Source organism: Hemicordylus capensis, chromosome 1, assembly GCF_027244095.1.
Source record: "Hemicordylus capensis ecotype Gifberg chromosome 1, rHemCap1.1.pri, whole genome shotgun sequence".
NCBI classification, from domain to species: domain Eukaryota; kingdom Metazoa; phylum Chordata; class Lepidosauria; order Squamata; family Cordylidae; genus Hemicordylus; species Hemicordylus capensis.
In genome coordinates, this window is record NC_069657.1 from 4472643 (window position 1) to 4493837 (window position 21195).

Genomic DNA, 21195 nt, shown 5'->3' on the forward strand with positions numbered 1-21195 from the left:
TCTGACACAGAAATGACCAGGCTATAATTGGAATGGTAGGTTTATTGTAGCTGTGAGAGACGGAATAACAACAAACAAACCCTCAAAAGCCCAGTGCCCAAAAGTCAGCGATGGATTTGCATTGTAGTGAGGGAAATAAGTATTCGATCCCTTCACAAAAGATGTCTTAGTACTTGGTGGCAAAACCCTTGTTGGCAATCACAGAGGTCAGACGTTTCTTGTAGTTGGCCACCAGGTTTGCACACAACCCAGGAGGGATGTTGTCCCACTCCTCTTTGCAGATCCTCTCCAAGTCAGAAAGGTTTCGAGGCTGATGTTTGGCAACCCGAACCTTCAGCTCCCTCCACAGATTTTCTATGGGATTAAGGTCTGGAGACTGGCTGGGCCACTCCAGGACCTTCATGTGCTGCTTCTTGAGCCACTCCTTTGTTGCCTTGGCTGTGTGTTTTGGGTCATTGTCATGCTGGAATACCCATCCACGACCCATTCTCAATGCCCTGGCTGAGGGAAGGAGGTGCTCACCCAAGATCTGACGGTACATGGTCCCGTCCATCGTCCCTTCGATGCAGTGAAGGTGTCCTGTCCCCTTAGCAGAAGAACACCCCCAAAGCATAATGTGTCCACCTCCATGTTTGACGGTGGGGATGGTGTTCTTGGGCTCATAGGCAGCATTCCTCCTCCTCCTCCACACACGGCGGGTTGAGTTGATGCCAAAGAGCTCGATTTTGGTCTCATCTGACCACAACACTTTCGCCCAGTTCTCCTCTGGATCATTCAGATGTGCATTGGCAAACTGCAGACGGGCCTGTACATGTGCTGCCTTGAGCAGGGGGACCTTGCGGGCACTGTAAGATTTCAGTCCTTCACGGCGTAGTGTGTTACCAATTGTTTTCTTGGTGACTATGGTTCCAGCTGCCCTGAGATCATTGACAAGTTCCCCCCATGTAGTTCTGGGCTGCTTTGTCACCGTTCTCATGATCATTGCAACTCCACAAGGTGAGATCTTGCATGGAGTCCCAGACCGAGGGAGATTGACAGTTGTTTTGTGTTTCTTCCATTTGTGAGTTATCGTGCCAACTGTAGTCACCTTCTCACCAAGCTGCTTGGCGATAGTCTTGTAGCCCAGTCCAGCCTTGTGCAGGTCTGCAACCTTGTCCCTGACATCCTTCGACAGCTCTTTGGTCTTGGGCATAGTGGTGAGTTTGGAAGCTGAGTGATTGCTTGCTTCTATGGACAGGTGTCTTTTATACAGGTACTGTAACAAGCTGGGATTAGGAGCACTCCCTTACAGAGGGTGTTCCTCATCTCAGCTCGTTACCTGCATATAGTGAAAAGACACCTGGGAGCCTGAAATCTTGCTGGTTGATAGGGGATCGAATACTTATTTCCCTCACTACAGTGCAAATCCATCGCTGACTTTTGGGCACTGGGCTTTTGAGGGTTTGTTTGTTGTTATTCTGTCTCTCACAGCTACAATAAACCTACCATTCCAATTATAGCCTGGTCATTTCTGTGTCAGAGGGCAAACGGACAAAATCAGCAGGGGATCAAATACTTATTTCCCTCACTGTAGATCTGTAATGAGTATTGCAGAGGGCCTTAAAAATAGCCATTTAGCACTGAAATGAAATAGTGACATCAGGAAGCCTTTTCCACCTTTCACATTCTCTTAAAAATATTCATGCACAGTAAGGCTGCAGTTCACCTACCTCTTCATGTCTCATCTGTTCTATCATTTCCATAACACTAATGAAGTGGCAGCAGAGATCTGAGTGTTCCACCAGATGTGTAGGGAAAGGGCGATTCTGCCAGATTCTCCACTCTGACAAAGACAGTTCATAAGCCTCATTGGCCTGTGACTCCTGGAATTTCAGCACACAAAGTGACACAGAATTCACTCAAGCTTTGGTTGGCAATACAGCTTACAAAAACGTTACAGTTATTGTTGTTGTTATTATTATCATTAATTCAATTTCTTCAAATTATTCATTATTAATTCGATTCGAGAGGACATTTCCGCTCTGTCCGTCAAAAACTCCAGTCCATGCCTTGGTCATTGCTAACTTTGACTACCATAACTTTCTCCCTCTCTGGTCTCCATTACCTTGGTCTCCTCACATCACCCTCCATCACTCTCCTATAAAAACCTTTCCCCTCCCTGATTATCATGCAATGTCCCTCTTAAAATCCCAATATTGCCTTCCTATCTGCTCCTGGATCCTGTACAAGCTCTCACATCATCCTCAAAGCCCACTATGGCCTTGCCTTCCCTTTCTCTTCCAGCATCTCTTTGCCTGTGACCTTCAGTCAGGCGACCCTCGGCCATCCAAAGACCTCCTGCTCCTGCAAACCACTTTGCCCTTTCTTCACCTTTGCTCTAGTTAAGAGATGAAGAACCTAACTACTGCATAGGGACTGTGGGTCTGTTCTTTTGACTTGTGCAATTGTAGGCAAAGGGCTGATTGTGGTTGCCAAGCCAGGTGCACTCCCGTGGAGCATGACTGGAGAGCCCACGGCTGCACCAGCAGTCATAGTGCCGCCGCCACAGTTAACTATGATCAGATCGAAGCTGCTGATCGTATTTTAATCCTAGTTAACCATGGCTTTGATATATCTTTGCTCCCTGAAATCCAATTATAGAGCACAGTGTAATTATCTTATCCCAATCAGCACTAAATATAGCTATGTGCCCACAAATATTTTTTGTGGCAGCTCCCCATGAGATATCCCTATTCTTCACTGTAGCCTTGTGTAAAGAATGACCTGCAGGGGCATCAGCAAAAGCATTTCCCACCCGCCACCCTCGAAGAGAAACAGTATGTACAGGGGTAGGCAACCCAGATCAGGGCCACAGCAAGGGTAAAGGGTTAAAATCCCTCTCTTCGCCCAACCCCATGGTTCCTGCCTAGTCCATGTCCCTCCCTCATGTACTCTTTCTCAAAACATGGGGAAATGCAGGGTCCAATATAAAGGAATATCTGGTTTGATCCTCAGTGTGAGAGATCTTAAAACTCTTGCTCTAGGCCAAGAAGATGCATCAGGATTCAACTTACTGTGTTCTTCTCATCATCTTCTAATGTTTCAAAGCGGCCTCGAGGCATTACTGGCTGCTTTATTCCCTCACCAGGTTTCAGTCTATATAACCTTTTCCATGTTTCAAATTCATCAGCTGTGAGACACCAGTCTTCAGTTGAATCAACTTGCTTTTTACCTGGAAAGCAGTTGGGGGACGAAGAGAAAGCTAATTATTTTTAAGCATTTATTTTCCAAAAAAAAAATATAATTAAACACACAAAATAAATAAAACTGTAAGAAAAGAAATTTTTACACACAGACATCAGCCACAATGTCTAAAGTCAGAAGTGTATATGCATTTTTAAAATGATTACTGCTCACTATAACTACAAGTTCTTCGACCTGGTCTCTGTCTTCTACACAGATGGGCACATAACAAGCTAGCACCCAAGGAGGAGGGAAGAACAGAAGCAAATATAATCTGCCAGAATTTTTTATTTCAGAAACAAATACATCAACTGAAAATGGACTGGAGGACACTCCTGCCAAAAACAGCATCAATCTGTGCCCTGGTATCAATTGCATAATGACGGATAAACGACTGGGGTGAAGCCCAAGTAGCTGACATATAGGGTCCAACGGGACCGCCCGATCAAAGGCCACAGAGGCCACCATGGACCTAACAGAGTGTGCCTTAATAGTCGCAGGCAACTGCTTATGAGCCAACTGATAACAAAGTTTAACTGTGGAAACTATCCACCGAGACATCGATTGGGCTGAGACTTGGAGACTTTTACGTGGCCCATCATACAGAACGAATAAAGGAGGAGATTTTCTCCACTCAGTAGACCTCTGAACGTAGAAGGACAATGCCCTTTGGACCTCTAAACGGTGTAACCTCCTTTCTGCATCCGATGAAGGATTTGGAAAAAACATGGGCAAAGTGAGCAGGGACGAATATTGAAATATAGACACCACTTTGGGCAGGAACTTGACATCTGTCCTGAGCACGACCTTATCCTTATGGAACTGAAGGTACAGCTGGTCAGCCCTCAGGGCCTGCAACTCACTCACCCTCCTGGCAGAGGTAATGGCCACCAAAAAGGCAACTTTGCAGATCAGGAGATGGGGATCAATTGAAACCAAAGGCAAAAATGGTGGCTGGGGTAGACCAGCCAAGACTACTGACAGGTCCCAAGCCGGTGACATAACCGGATCGCCTGGGAACATGTGTGTTAAACCTTTCAGAAAACCTTTTACCACTGGATCTTTAAACCATGAAGCCCAGACAGAGGGGGAACATGCCACAATGGCAGCCAAATACACCTTAAGGGATGAAAGCTTTAAACCAGATTCCTTAAGGGACAATAGATAGTTACATATCTTGTACAGATGGATTAAATACATCAAACCCATGTAAGGAAGTGAAACGAGTTCACTTGTGTTCATATGATGTCATCACAACCCCTGACACTTGCTGTGGGCCACAGAACTCAAGGGCATAGCCCAAACGTATAATTGTAAGGACCCACTGGTCAATAATTACTTGGTCCCAGCTTGCCGAGAATGGGGCCAGGCAAGTCCTGAAGCGCCCCGAGTCACTGTTTCTTTTGGAAGGTACTTGGGCGCTGCTTCTGAAAAACTTGCTTACCAGGCTGATTGCCCAACTTGTATTGTGCCTGGGGCTTGTTGGCCTGAAAGGAATGTTCTGAAGGCGACTGATGTCTCGAAGGGGCCTTCTGCGACTGATAAGGTGACCACTTAGCAGTCTTTTGTGGCTTGGTAGCCGGAGAAGCATAGGACATGGACCGAGTTGTGCTCCTCAACTTCTGGACTGTCTGGAGCGAGTCATCAGTTTGCTTAGAAAACAGGCTAGAGCCCTCAAAGGGCAAGTCCTCAACCCTCACGTGGGCCTCATAATGCAGCCCCAATTAACGCAGCCACGCGTGTCATCTGAGAGCCATGGATGTGGCCATCACCTAAGCCGTGCATTCCACCGAATGCCGGGCCGAATAAAGTTCTTGTTTGGCCACCTGAATGGCCTCATGGGCAAATGATTTGGCTGAATCCCTCTTATCCTGTGGGAGGAGATCCAAAAAGGGTCTCAGCTTCTCTCACAAAAAATGATTATATTGGGCATTATAAGCCTGATAATTTTCCACCCTCAAATGTAGGGCTGAGGCGGAGTAAAGTCACCTCTCAAAAGAGTCCAGCTTTCTGCCCTCTTTGTCACTCGGTACCGAATGACTGTGACATTGTAGCAATGCCTTCACGACGATCTAATTAGGTGTGGGGTGGTTCTTCAAAAAGGATGTATTATCATCCAATTGCACCCTGTAGAAATTTTCTAGACACCTGTTAGCCTGAGAAAGCGTTATCAGCTTCTTCCAGTGACCCTGGATGACTTTCAGCAATGCCGGGTGCAGGGGCAAAGCGGCCAGTATCTAGGCCTCGGAATCAATAAGGCTGAACAACGGGTCCATCACTCCTTTCTGATGGTTACCCAGGTTCACGCCCAGGGCTGAAGCCATTTTATTATTATTTCTCTGTGTAAACCGCCCTGAGCATTTTTGGAAGGGCGGTATAGAAATAATAATAATAATTCACAACACATACGCCATGTATAGTTGAGGTCCTCCAATGGGGAGACCGGCTTCAAGTCGGCTGAACGTCGAGCGGCAACAATCCCAGAGAAACAGCGTCAAAGTCCTGCGAGCTAGCATTGCTCTCATATTCGGGCTCCAGTGGAGCCAAAGAGTCCTGTGTCACAGGCATCGACCCCAAAGGGGAGCCCCGTTTGCTACCCTGAATGTATGGTACCAAAACAGAAAGTTCTGTCAATGGAACTTGGGAAGGCAAGGTAGCCTGAGGTATCACTGGAACCGAAGGGGGCTGTTCGCGATGCTCTGTATGGTCCCTCGGGGAGCGTTGCGGTGAGCGGGGACATAGCCTCCCTTCCAATTGTGAGGGGGGTTCTCACCAACCCCTTATCATCAAGGGCTTCCCATATGCAGGATCCTCTGAGCAGCGGGACCCATCGCGGGAACAAGCATAGTCAGAATTGTCAGACCAGTCGCTCGTTTGGTACTGATCACACAATCCAGAGTCCCATAGCCACACACCATAAGAAAGATCCAGTGCACTCAAAGGAGAGCGATATTCCGCTGCCCAGTATCAATCCAGATAAGATTGGTCACGACGGTCCCAGGATCGGTATTGTCTGTAAGCTGAGGAGCGTTCTTCCGATTCCCAACAGGTACCACGGTCTCCAAGGAGAATGTGTTCTTGTTGGCCCCGAGGGGGTGACCTTCTCCTAGGCAGCCATGAAGCATCTTCTGCAGGCCTGGATGAGGAATATGCTTCCTCCGACAAAGCGTATCCTGGTTCCTCTGTCACCACCGAAAGTTATCTACTTGTTTGATCTTGGCTCACGTTGAACGAGTCCATCACCACAGGCAAGCTAGGCTGCGTCGACACCGACAATCTTCGCACGGTACGCTCCGAATCCACTTTAGTCTTTTTGGCCACAGGGGCCTCCTGCATCTCCACAGAGATGCAGGAACCGCTTCTGCCTTCTTCTTTTGGGGTATAGGAGGGAGGTGACAACCATCCGGCAATTCTTGATGTAATTTCAGTTTCTTCTTCTTCAGCTTTGGTACCAATCCCAAGGGATGTGGGGAGGACTTAGGTATTGCAGGCATCGGATGCTGAGGAAGATTTTCTGAATGCTCACTCTAAGTTGCCAATGGTTGAACGGCAGCAGACGCTGACACAGGCACCGAGGCCTGGTTTTTGGTCTCCACAGAAGCAGACACCACACGCTCCGATTGTACCAATGAACCTTTACGGACCGCTTCAGCGACAAGGCTTCCAAAGAATGGAGAGCCAGATCCCACAGGGCTGCACGCAGGTGAGAAGCCCTATTTTTGCAAGCCTGCTTCATGAACTTCTGGCAATGAAGACAAGTCTCGACAATGTGGGATTCCCCCAAGCACAAGAAACACTTGGTATGGTACTGGGGGGAAGGGATCTTAGATCCACAGCGAATACATTTTTAAAAGTCCGTCGTGCCTGGCATAAACACCAAAAGCCCGCCGGCCACCACTCTCTGTCCCAGCCGGGATTGAAGTTCCAAAGGAGGGGGAATCCCACAAAAAACAAAACGCAAAGAACAAAAAATGCTACTACACGTAGAAATAATGAAAGAGTAAGAAAGAAATCAAAAGCAGGGAGAAAAAGAACAAGGGGATAGTTGGATCCTACTCGTTACCAAGCTGTAGACTCCACAATGTTCACTGAAGAGCGGACAAAGAAAGACTGAGGGGATGAGGAGTGGTTCAACCGCCCAAAGCAGAAGAATTGAGCTGGTTAAGATTCCGACGAGGTCTCTGCGCAGGTGCATAGCCCATTTGTGTAGAAGACAGAGACCGCGTTGAAGAACCTGGGTAACTGGGCAGGAAACTTTACTTTCCAAGCTGAAAATCTGCATTTTACATAAAAGTTTTAATTGGACAGAATCAAACTTAGGGCAAGCACCACTGCACTTGCAGTCCATCAGGAGATGGGTCCCAGAGGGTGTCTGTCGGGCCACAATACACAGCTAATGCGATACAAACAGCTCTGAGATTGTAAATCTGTCATGCCAACTTTAAGAAACTCTTCATTTAGAATCAGATATGTGTATGTAGTCAATAATGAATCAGAGGCACCTCCGTGTTTACACACTCAGGGACCCCAACAGCCTAGCAAGTTTTCGTAAGCCTATTTGCACTACTTGGAAATTGTTATCATGTATTGGCTACATTTATGTTCCACCCATGCTCTAAATAGCAGGCTAAATGTATTTATTTAGAAATATTTATACCCCACCCCTCCAGTACACTACTGCTCGGGGTGGCTCACAACAATAAAATAGATACACAAAATACAATAAAAGCAATAAAATTAACCAAATTAAGTGAACAAGTTAAAAGTCACCACAATGACTTTGCAGATTTAAAAATTTTAAAAGCTAAAAATTGAAACTTATAAAAACTAAGAACTAAAGAACCTACCAGATATAACCACAGATGGGGCATTAAAAAAAACTTTTTAAAAAGATGTGTTCTAAGTTGTTTTTTTAAAACACCGAGGGAGCATGGCAAAGCTCCTGAGGGAGAGCATTCCAAAGCTGAGGGGCCACAACTGAAAAGGTGCTGTCTCTAGTCCCCGCCAACCGGAACTCTGGTTCCAGTGGCGGGGCCATGAGCAGGGCCTGAGATATATAGCGGAGGGCCCTGGCAGGTTCATATGGGCGAATGTGTCCAACAGGCACCCCAGCCCCAAGCAGTGTAGAGCTTTAAAGGTCAAGACCAGCACCTTCCATCTATCCTGGAAGCGGACCGGTAACCAAGGAACCTGCCGCAGGATGGGTGTGATACTCATGAAGCAACTTGCACCCACGGGTATCCTTGCAGCATCATTCTGGACCAGCTGAAGCTTCCAAACAGTCTTCAAGGGCAGCCCCACATAGAGCACATTGCAGTAGTCCAATCTGGATGTTACCAATGCATGAATGACTGAGGTCAGGTCCAACTTCTCCAAATAGGGTCGCAGCTGGTGTACCAGCCAAAGCTGGTAAAAGGTGCTTCTGCACACCACCACCACCTGTGCCTCCAAGGACAGCGTTGGGTCCAGAAGCATCCGCAAGCTGCGGACTTTGTCTTTCAGGGGCAGTGTGACCCCGTCCAAGACCAGATTTACCTCATTAATCGGACGATCAGTTCTACCAACCCAGAGCACTTTCATCTTATCTGGATTAAGTTTCAACTTGTTTGCCCCCATCCAGTCCAGTCCAGAATAGCCTCCAAGCCCCAGTTCAGAGCATCCACTGCCTCCCTGGTGTCTGCTGACTTAAAAGATAGATAAGAGAGCTGGATGTCATCAGCATTTTGATGGTACCGCAGCCCACATCCATGGATGACTTCTTCCAGAGGTTTCATATAAATGTTAAACAGCATGGGGGGCAGAATAGATCCATAAGCCAAAGGCCAAGGGGTGGAGCAGGCATCCTCCAGCATCACTTTCTGAGTATGACCCTCCAGGTAGGAGTGGAGCCACCGTATAACCGTGCCCCCAAATCCCACCCGGAGAGATGTCCCAGAAGGATACCATGGTCGAAAGCCACTGAGAGGCCCAGGAGAATCAACAGTGTCACACTCCCTCTGTCTATCTCCCAGCGTAGGTCATCCACCACAGCGACCAAGACAATTTTAGTCCCATATCCAGGTCGGAAGCCAGACTGGAAAAGATCCAAGTAATCAGATTCATCCAGGACTACCTGGAGCTGAGATGCCACATTCTCCAACACGTTGCCCAAGAAGCGGAGGTTTAAACCTGGTCAAAAGTTATTTAAGTCATCTGGGTCCAATGAGGGCGTTTTAAGGAGGAGCCTAATGACTGCCTCCTTCAGGCAAGGGGGGACCACCCCCTGCTCTTGAGAGGCATTCACGACCCATGGACCCCGTCCCTCCCTAGAAGCCTTCACCAACCATGAAGGGCAAGGGTTGAAGACACAGTTGTAGGCCTCAACCTTCTAAGCAGCCTGTCCACCTCCTCACACCAACACAGGCAACACAGTCTGAAAGCCATCCAATAAAACAAGACTAGACAGTGCATTGGCAACAACAAGTTGCCAACTGGTTGTTCCAGTGCCGCAAAAATCTTAGCATCCAAGTCAGAACAGATAGGAGTGATTTTATCTGCAAAATGTAACACAAATTAGTCACAGTGGTCTGCCGAGGGTTCTGTTTGATAGTCTTTGGGGTCCTCAGCTAGGAGGCCCCAAATCACTCAAAATGCTCCACTGGACAACACTGAGCTGAAGTGATGGTATCACTATATAACCCCTGCTAACTTGGCAAAGAGGCACCTTTTAATGTGGTGATTCTATTTATTGAGCAGGGGGAGAGTAACTGGCCCTAGCCACCCCCAGCACAGTATCTCCAGTGACTGTTGCTGGTGTCTACCTTATGTTTCTTTTTAGATTGTGAGCCCTTTGGAGACAGGGTTTATTTCTCTGTGTAAACCACCCTGAGCCATTTTTTAAAGGGTGGTATAGAAATCGAATAAATATTAATAATAATCCCAGTGGTAATTGGCGCCCTAGGTGCAATCCCAAACAACTTGAAGAGCACCTCAACACCATAGGAGCCACAGAAATCACCATCAGCCAATTACAAAAAGCAAATTTACTGGGAACAGCCTATATTCTGCGACGATATCTATAATAACAGCAACAACATTGATAATAAAATTCAGCCATCCCAGGTCCTTGGGAAGGATTTGATGTCTGGAAAAAACAAACCAGTCAATAACACCTATCTGACAGTGTAAATGAATGAATGAATGAATGAATGAATGTGGCGGGAAAGCAGGATTTTTTCGCCGCCGACATAGAGTAGGCCCTAATATGGGCTCTAGCCTGTGTTCGGTCACATTCATTCTGAGTTTTCTTCTCAAGCCATCTACCAGCCTGTTTCATTGTCTGTAACTCACCTTTATACCAGGCATGCCTAGGCACGACCGTGTCATTGGCCTGACCCATCTCCTCATTCTAAAGGGAAACCAGGGCATCAACAGATAATACCAAACTCTTAAGGATAGTGAAATCCAAAACATTTGTGAGGAGCTCCAAAAGGATCTCTCCAAATTGGGTAAGTGTGCGACAAAATGGCAAAGGCGGTTCAGTGTCGGCAAGTGTAAAGTGATGCACATTGGGACGAAAAACCCCAACTTCAGGTATACTTTGATGGGATCTGAGCTGTCGGTGACTGACCAGGAGAGGGATCTGGGGGTCATGGTGGACAGCTCGTTGAAAGTTTCTACTCAATGTGTGGCAGCTGTGAAAAAGGCCAATTCCATGCTAGGGATCATTAGGAAGGGGACTGAAAATAAAACTGCTCATATTATAATGCCCTTATGCAAAACTATAGTGCGGCCACACCTGGAGTACTGTGTACAATTCTGGTCACCACATCTAAAAAAGGATATTGTAGAACTGGAAAAGGTGCAGAAGAGGGCAACCAAGATGATCAGGGGCCTAGAGCACCTTTCTTATGAGGCAAGGCTACAACACCTGGGGCTATTTAGTTTAGAAAAAAGACGACTGTGGGGAGACTTGACAGAGGTCTATAAAAACATTCATGGTGTGGAAAAAGTGGACAGAGAGAAATTCTTCTCCCTTTCACATGACAATAGAACCAGGGGTCATCCCATGAAATTGATTCCCAGGAAATTTAGGACCAACAAATGGAAATACTTTTTCACACAACGCATAATCAATTTGTGATTGGGATTGGGATTTTCTCAATCCGGATTTTGGCACCTTGGGATTTTCTTAATGAAAGGTGGGGTATAAATTTAACAATAAATTGTGGAATTCTCTGCCACAAGACGTCGTGACAGCCAACAACTTGCAAGGATTTAAGAGGGGTTTGGATAACTTCATAGAGGAGCAGTCTATCAATGGTTACTAATTGGAGGGCTATAGGTCACCTCCAGCCTCAAAGGCAGGATGCCTCTGTACCAGTTGCAGGGCAGTAACAGCAGGGGAGAGGGCATGCCCTCAACTCCTGCCTGTAGGCTTCCAGCAGTATCTGGTGGGCCACTGTGTGAAACAGGATGCTGGACTAGATGGGTCTTGGGCCTGATCCAGCAGGGCTGTTCTTATGTTCTTAACAGGATTGTCCACTTTCTCAGCAGGAAACTCCCCCAGAATCATCAGGAATCCATCAGGATCTATAAGCCTCCAAGTGTGGACAATCCTAACTGGTCCCCCACCCCTGCAGAGGTGTTCTGGGTCCACCCTCAGTTCAATCTTCACGAGATGGTGATTCATCCATGATAATGGTATTGAGGCCTCCTGGACTATCCACGGAGCACCACTGTCCACCATTGGCTCAAAAACTAAGTCAAACATATGGCCTACCACATGTGTGGGACCAGAAATCAGTTGAGACAAGCCTATGGTCATCATGGAGGACATAAAGTCCTGTGCTGCACCAGACAAGGAGGCCTCAGCATGGACATTAAAGTCCCCCAAGACTATGGAGTCCTCAATGCCACATCTGAGACCACCTCAAGCAGCTCAGACAAGGAGACTGTTAGACAGCGGGGTGGGCGGTATACCAACAGAATCCCAACTTTGACTCACGATCCAATCACTACATGCAAGCACTCGAAATGGTCAGAAAGGCTGACAGTGCATCTGGTGAGGGGGATGGTTGAACCAGGGCAACCCCACTGACCTGCCCACACTCTCTTGGGTAATGCTGCACCCGGAAAGCCAGTGGACACAACTGGGAAAGATTTACATCTCCCCCCTCATCCAACCAGGTCTTCGTAATGCATGCCAAGTCTGCGTGCTCATCTAGAATCACCTCCTGGATTGCTGTGGTCTTTGCATTTATGGACCTGGCATTTAATAGCACCAGCTTCAGGCAAGGTGGGCTGCTGGGAGAGTTACTGGAGTCTCCTTGGATGGGAGAAGGACCACAGTGCATGATGGCTTTGATATAACCAGTGTGCCTTCTTACCTGGAACATCCTACTCCCACTGCCATATTGCCCTCTACCAAGGACCAACTCAATTAGAAGGGCTTCCTCCAAAGTAACATCCCACCTCCCCAAAAAAACACATTCTGAGTAGCAGTCTACATTCTGAACAGCCTTCAAAGTCAGCCCCATACACAACACATTGCAATAGTCAGTGGTGGCTTGCCCTAACAAGCCAGAGGGGCATCAAAGGAAACAGCTCAGGTTGCTCCTCTCTCTCCCATCTCACCTGAAGCTGTGCTGCCTTCAGGCTGGCCATTCATTAGATAGAGCTACATGGTTAATCACACAGCTCTACCTGGAAAATGGCCAGCCAGGATGTGTGGCTCTCAGGTGGGGCAGGAGAGAGAAGAGCAACCTGAACCACCAGGAAGCAGAGGCAGCTGTGCCTCCTTTGGTGCCCCCTGCCTGGTTAGGACTAGCCACTACAGGCAGTAGTATAACCAGGAAGTTAGCAGAGCATGGATAACTGTGGCACCTGCTGAACTGCCAAACTATACTATGATAAATGTGTGGTGGAAGCTCAAGCAGTGCTAGCTTGCTTTGGAAGGCTAGAACCAAGCCGGGTGTCTGAACTAGACAGACCATTACTCTGGTGGTGGAGGATTTTCTCATGCTTTTGCCAAATGCACTCCAAGCCAAAGCTGAACTTTTAGTACCCTTTCCGTGCAAAGATTCTGAAAACAGTGCTTGGCATTTCCCCTTCACAAGCTGTGAGAAACTACTAGGTCTGAAGGAAATAGCTGCTATGCTCTCTAGGGCCAATCCAGTCATAAGCAGGCATTTTAAACAATAATGTTAAAATAAACACTACACTAAAGATCAAAAGGAAAACCCATCAAGCTTAGCATGCTGAGATTTGGGTTTCCGTTGAGCAACAAAAGCAGATCTCTGCAGGCTTCACACATCAATCGGCATTTGTTCTGCTGGAGGCTGCTGAAGAGGATGACCTGAGTGATAACTCCTCCTTGCAGGATGCTTGTTTTCAGAATGAAGCCTAATTATCTGCTCTGAGGTGGCTTTTACCTTCCTGTCTTTGTAATAAAGAACATTCCAAGTTTGCTCAAGAGGGAGTCTACATTTCTGAGCTCTCTCAAGTGGATTCTTGAGTTGCTTTCTCTCAGGTCCCTTTCTTCTGCCTTTGTACAAAACTTCAAAACTGGGTTGTTCATGTCTAGTGCATGACTTTTTACTTTCTTGCAAAGGCCATTTGGGAATGAGGGGGTGAAATTAAATTGTACTCCTTCCCCTCCCTCATCATTCTGATTAAGAACTACAGGTTACCCAACTGTAACGTTGGTTCTGCTAGTGGTCATCTGTACTTCTACACATATGGGCTATGCGCCTGCGCAGAGATCACGTTGGAATCTAACAAGCTCGATTTCTCCTGCTTTGGGTGGAAATCCCGCCCCCAGCCGCTATATGCAGCTGTGCCACTCCTCATCCCCTCAGTCACAGAGTCAAGCTTCAGTAGCCCTTGTGGGGAGGACAGGAGGGAGTGTACAAGTACAGATGACCACTAGAAGAACCAAAGTTACAGGTGAGTAACCTGTAGTTCTTCAACCTGGTCTCTGTCTTCTACACAAATGGGCGCATAACAAGCTAGCACCCAAGGAGGAGGGGGGAAACAGAGGCAACAGGTAAACAACCAGGAAGAATTTATTTCAGAACAAGCAGCTCAACTGAAAATCGATTGCAGGACGCTCCTGTCAAACACAGCATCATTACGAGCTCTAACATCAAACCCATGCAGGGTAGCAAAGGACACAAAGCAAGTCCACTTGTGACTTCCATGTAGACAGCTTCCTAGCAGCCACCAACACCTCTCGCAGTCTCAAGGGGAAGTCGGGAGGACCCGCCACACAGTCAAGTGGAGGGACCAAACATCCGGGTGTAGCACTCGCCCCTGTTCCTGAGACAACAGGCAGGACAGGTAGACATCTAGAGTCCACCACTAGGTTCGTCAGGGCCGGAAACCAAGGCCTCCTGGGCCACTACGGAGAGATCAGGATAGTCTTGGCTCGATCCACCCGCAGCTTGAGCAGGACTATGGGAAGAAGCGGGAATGGAGGGAACACATTCAGGAGAGGACCTGCCCAGGACCGGACAAAGGCATCTCCCGCAGAGCCCTCGCCAACTCCCCCTCTGGAGCAGTAGAGGGGACATTGTGCAGTTTCCTGGGAAGCAAACAGATCCAGACTTGGAACTCCCCAATCCACAAAGATGTCCCTCAAAACACCCTGATGCAGCATCCACTCATGAGAGACCATGGTCAACCTGCTCAGGGCATCTGCCTGAACATTTAGGACACCCTGGATATACTCCACATGGGGTGACACCCCGTTGTCCAGGCACCAATGCCACAGATCGAAGGCCAGAGACAGAAGGCTCCTCGAGGAAGTGCTGCCCTGGTGATTGAGGTAGGCCTTCGCCATCATACTGTCAGTCTGAATTAGTACCGAATGGCCACCCAACAGGGCAGAAAACCTTTGAGCGCATTGAAAATCGCCAACAGCTCCAGACAGTTTATGTATCGAGTCTGTTCCTCTGGAGACAAGTGGCCACTCAGACGAAAGCCATCAAGGTGAGCTCCCCAACCGAGCTCTGAGGCTTCCGTCATGACCACTCGGGAGGGAGGAGGCACCTGGAAAGGGGCACCAATGCTTAGGTGCCGGACCTCTGTCAACCAGTGGACCACCATTTGTACCCCTGGAGGGGGCAAATGCTGAAGATGACCTGGATCCCAAAGTGAATCGAAGACATCCAAAAACCACCTCTGAAGGAGGCGCATCTGAAGACGTGTGTGAGGTAGAACATAAGTGTTGGATGCCATGTAGCCCAAAGTCTTCTCGCAAAGGAATCCAATTTCTTGCCATCTTTATCACCTGGGGTCGACTGGCTATGACCCCTGGATCTCTGTAAAGAGGCCTCTACAACGACAGAGTTTGAGGCAGGGTGACTTTTCAAAAAGGCTGTATCCTCCTGGAATTGCACGCTGTAGAAGTTCTCCAGGCACCTATTCGGCTGAGAGAGTTGGCTTTCACCACTTTCAACAAGGCTGAGCTGAAGGGCAAGGCAGCAGGCACCTTGGCCTCCGAGTCAATCAGGCTGAACATGGGGTCCAGCTCCCCTTGTTGAAAGGTACCCAGGTTCACCCCCAGAGCCGACGCCATACGGGTCACATAGGTGGTATACATTTTCAGGTCCTCTGACGGAGAAACTGGCTTTGAATCCAAGTGGAGATCAAGTGGGGACGAACCCGGGGAGACAGCCTCTGAGCCCTGCAAACTATCCTCGCTGTCCGACGTAGGGTCCCCTGGGACCGACTAGTCCTGAGGCACAGGGGTCGAACCCGATGGAGAACCAGGCATATTAGCCAGGTGGGCCAGCACCAGAAACAAAGGTTCCAGCGGCGGCCACCAAACTGGAACTGTCTCTTGCTGCTGTTTCGATACCAACATGAACTCCCCAGCACAATCCTCCCGGTCCTGAGGCGAACGACACAGAGAGCGGGAACACAGTTGCCCCTCCGCATGCACGGGAGGCATTCAAACAGTCCTCAGTACTGAAAGCTGCAGATACTCAAGGTCTTCCAGGTGGCAGGACCCATAACAGGATTGAACATAGCCTGAGCAGTCCAAGCTGCTGTCCATCCGGATGCGATCATAGGAACCAGGGTTCCGATGCCAGGAGCTGTAGACACGCTCCGATTCTAAAAGAGGGGAATTATACTCCATGGTATTATAATGATCCCGATAATCCCAGGACAGATCCTGCCGATACACCGAGGATTGTTCTTCTTCGTATCGACGTGGGGGTGACCTACGTTTAGGAATCCACAAAGTGTTGGGATCGAACTCAGGTGGAGCGTAGGCTTCTACCTCAGCTATTGTTAACCACACAGAGACAAAAGTTTGGGGCGGTGTACGAATTTGATAAAAAGGTTAGTGAGGCAAGACTTTCCCTTGCAGACGCCATGCTGGTTCTACTTCAACAAGGCCTGTTCTTCTATATGCTTAACAATTTTGCCCTTAAGTATGCTTTCCATCAATTTACCCAGCACTGAAGTTAAGCTGACTGGCCTTTAATTTCCTGGATCCCCCCTGGATCCCTTTTTGAAAACTGGAGTCACATTGGTTACTTTCCAGTTCTCTGGTACAGAGCCTGATTGTAGGGACAAGTTATATATTTTTGCTAGATTGGCAATTTCACATTTGAGTTCCTTCAGAACTCTTGGGTGAATACCATCTGGCCCTGGCAATTTGTTAATTTTTAGTTTTTCAAGACAGTTAAGAACATCTTGCCTTGTCACCTCAAATTTGCCCAGTTATTCAATTCTGAAGGGGGTATATGGTCAGTATCCTCCCCCATGAAGACAGATGCAAAGAACTCATTCAGCTTCTCTGCAATCCCCTTATTAATAATCTTTTCCACACCCTCATCATCTATTCTAAAGAGTCAACTACCTTCCTGGTTTTCTACTTCTGACATATTTAAAGAGGTTTTTGTTATCCCCCTTGACACTTCTAGCTATATGCTCCTCAAACTCTCTTTTTGCATCCCTTATTGACACCTTGCATTTCTTTTGCCACAGTTTATGTTCCTTCCTGTTCTCTTCATTTGGGCAGACTTCCATTTTCTGAAGGAAGTCTTCTTCCCTTTTATAGCTTCCCTGACTCTATTTGTTAGCCATGCTGGCATCCTCCTGAACTTGGTGGTACCTTTCCTCTTTCTCAGTATACATTCCAACTGTGCTTCTACTACTGCGGTTTTAAATAAGTTCCCTGCTTTCTGGAGTGATTTGACCGTCCTGAGCTTCCCTTTCAACTTCCTTTTACCAGTCCCCTCATTTTAGAGAAGTTTCCTCTTCTGAAGTCCAACACATTTAATTTTATTTATTTATTTATTTTACATTTTATATCCCGCTCTTCCTCCAAGGAGCCCAGAGAGGTGTACTACATACTTAGGTTTCTCCTAACAATCACCCTGTGAAGTATGTTGGACTTCCTTGACAATTCTCCACTCTCATATATGCTGAATTGGATTACACTATGGTCACTGCTACCCAATGGTTCTGCAACTCTGACATCTCACACCAGGTCCTGGGCACCACACAGGATTAAATCCAAAGTCACCATCTCTCTGGTTGGTTCCTCGACTAACTGTTCTAAGGCACAGTCATTTAGCACGTCTAAAAATGTGGCCTCTCTGTCATTACCTGATTGTGAATTTACCCAGTCTATGTGTGGGTAGTTGAAGTCACCCATTATTACTGCCCTGTCTCTCTTTGATACCTCTTTTATTTGTTTCTCCAACTCCAGATCACTCTCAGCGCTTTGATCCGGAGGGTGATAGCATGTCCTTAACACATTATAGCAATCCAAATTTTGTTTGCTGTACTTTGTTCTGAAGTTCTTCTGTTTTATGTCTTCTATGTTAAATTCTACTCATGCTGGTCAAAGACTAAAATAAAGTATTCATTCATTCATACTGAATTTTAAACCATTCTTTTCTGCTGCCCAGTCTCTTTTGATATTGATTGTGAGCCCTTTGGAGACAGGAAAATCTAATTTATTTATTATTTATTTTTCTGTGTAAACCATTTTGAGAACTTTTGCTGAAAAGTGGTATATAAATATTCATAGCAGCACTAGAAGTAGTACTTTATTATTTTAACTAGCCGTGTTTTTTGTAGGTTTCCTTGAGAATTTATGAAAAGGAGGAATATACATTTTTAAAATAAATAAAAATCAGTGGATTTTCTTTTCAGAAAACAAGAATATTTTAGGAAAAAATATCGTCAGTTAAGACAATTAAAGAAGTTACAAATTCACTCAGGCACCAAAAAGAATGAAATTATAAATGAAGATGTCTGACTCTACCGCTTAAATGATGTGGAACTTAGCACATTCTACCATCTCACATATTGTGCTTGCTTATATAACTTGGTGTCCAGGCACCCACACCTTTCCTTGGTCTTTCAGCACCATCCTCTTTCCCCTGCAAAGAGGACTGTGGCAGCAAATTTCATGTCAGTTATGTGTTCATGAAGAAGTATTTTCTTTGACTGTATTGAATCTACTGCCAATCCATTTTAATGGGCAACCATTACACAAGTTCTTGTGTAACAAACGAAAGAGAGAGGAGTCTTTGTATTAGCACTAAGTAAGTGGGTGCCACTCTCATCTTACCTGCACCAGTAGAATAGGGAAGCCATCTTTTTAGAGGGGTGTGGCCTCTTCTCTCTTTCAAGCTGGGTCTGTAGATGCTTGGCTCAACCTCTGCAGGTGTAATCAGCATCCTGTGCATCTTTGGTTGGATACCTTCTGGAATCATGCGTGGGCTATGCTGGTACAAATGGAGTCCTTTGTTTTCAGAAATAGCTTTGAGGAGGCTCCTTCTTTTGGATTGGCTTTGGTTGTAAGTCTACAATGGAGAGGAATTTGATTTTTGATTTTTTTTATTGTTTGCAATACTATGGGCTGGTTCAGACATTACATAGAACCAGCAAAACTGGTTAGAATAAACCAAGACCGCTCCATTTGGATTCACGACTGGACTTTGGTTTGTTTCGATCCTCAGTCAGAAGTAGAATTCTGCTGAGGCTTCACAGGGAATTGGGGGTGGGGGAGGAATGCACTCTTCCACTTCTCAGGGATGTTGCACAGAACCAAGATTTAATTGCAGTCTCGTGTGACATCAGGATCAGTCCTATGTTTTTTAAGTACTACTTATTTTAATTTAGCATCTACAATATTTTAGTAGACTTTTGGCTCTAAACTGTGAGCTACTCCAAATATGCCCCCCGCAAAAAAACCATGTAAAACACATTGCAAGTTAAATGAGGTACCAGATAACCATGATCTGGTCACCACATCATAAAAAGGACATTGTTGAACTGGAGAAGGTACAGATGAGGGCAACCAAGATGATTAGGGGCCTAGAGCACCTTTCTTATGAGGCAAGACTACAACACCTGGCGCTTTTTAGTTTAGAAAAAAGACTACTGCGGGGAGACATGATAGAGGTCTAAAAAATCAGCCATGGCGTGGAGAAAGTGGAGAGAGAGAAATTCTTTTCCCTCTCACACAACACCAGAACCAGGGGTCACTCCATGAAATTGATTGCCAGGAGGTCTAGGACCAACAAACGGAAGTACTTTTTCACACAACGCGTGATCCACTTGTGGAACTCTCTGCCACAGGATGTGGTGACAGCCAACAACCTGGATGGCTTTAAGAGGGGTTTGGATGACTTCATGGAGGAGAGGTCTATCAATGGCTACTAGTTGGAGGGCTGTGGGCCACCTCCAGCCTCAAAGGCAGGATGGGTCTGAGTACCAGTTGCAGGGGAGTAATGGCAGGAGAGAGGGCACGCCCTCAACTCCTGTCTGTGGCTTCCAGTAGCATCTGGTGGGCCACTGTGCGAAACAGGATGCTGGACTGGATGGGCCTTGGGCCTGATCCAGCAGGGCTGTTCTTATGTTCTTATGTGCTTATAGGGATGTGCAATTTGTTCACGCACAAATAATATCACACCAAATCAGTGGCAATTCACAGATTCGACCATGAATCAAATTGTCCCTTAAATCAAGGGGCTGATTCAAAGTCAAATCAAATCATGCAATTCAAGGGCTTTCCCCTCTTGCTGATTGGTTTTCTGGCTCTGGCTTCCAATTCGCTTGCGAGCTCCTTGCTTCTTGATTGGCTTATCATACAAATCAAGTGCTGGCATGGGCAACTGTGCTCCCATTGGCTGGGGGGAGGGAGGGGGGAAACACTTTTGAAGGGATTTTCAAAATGTGTATTCAAAGCGAGCAGGAGGCAGAGAGAGAGAGCCCTTATGAACAAGAGGATACATCAGGAGAGGAGGAAGGAAGGTTTGATTTTGTAGTTTTCTTTTCTCAGCACTGATTATATGCTGTGCTATTGGTGCTACAACCGATTTTCTGGATCTCAGACTGACAATGTGGGAACAAAAACGGAGGGAATTTCAAAATGTATTCAAAGGGCCTGGGAGGCAGAAAGAGCCCTTACTTATTATTATTTTTATTATTTTTACATTTATATCCCACTCTTCCTCCAAGGAGCCCAGAGTGGTGCACTACATACTTGAGTTTCTCTTTCACAACAACCCTGTGAAGTAGGTTAGGCTGAGAGAGAAGTGACTGGCTCAGAGTCACCCAGCTAGTTTCATGGCTGAATGGGGATTTGAACTCGGGTCTCCCCAGTCCTAGAATGAAGGAGGGTTTGGTTTTGTGGTATTCTTTTCTCAGCACTGAGTACAATTCTGTGCTACTTACTGCTGCTAACTATCTGGCTTTGTTGGATATCAGATCGACAAAGGCAGAACCTGGGTGCCTTCCTTCATTCCTTCGTTCAAGTTGTGGTTTTGGTTTGGTCTGTTCGTGAGATGGTGTTGTGGCAAGAACTGGCGTGCGTGCGTGTGCGTGTGCGTGTGTGTGTGTAATATTTCTTGGTGACTGCCATGATGAGCTCCATGTCTGGTCTTGAGACTAACTTGTGCTTCACTCACTACTCTGGTCTGCTCTGCAATCTGCATTGCAAAGTATACTCAGTCAGTGGCT

General features: G+C 46.8%; 1 protein-coding gene across 6 annotated transcripts in view; it reads right to left on the minus strand.

The window, feature by feature from the left end:
* The window catches only part of FANCM (FA complementation group M), a 137132-nt gene that overhangs the window by 45752 nt on the left and 70185 nt on the right, over positions 1-21195 (minus strand). For all 6 annotated transcript variants that reach the window (XR_008310779.1, XM_053267683.1, XM_053267693.1 and 3 more), the window contains 3 exons: positions 18800-19034; positions 3054-3211; positions 1710-1862 (listed from right to left, as the gene is read on the minus strand). Coding sequence is in view for 5 of the 6 variants with exons in the window: in XM_053267683.1 (XP_053123658.1) it covers positions 1710-1862; positions 3054-3211; positions 18800-19034 (546 nt within the window). In the remaining variant the exon portion in view is untranslated. The remainder of the gene's footprint in view (positions 1-1709; positions 1863-3053; positions 3212-18799; positions 19035-21195) is intronic.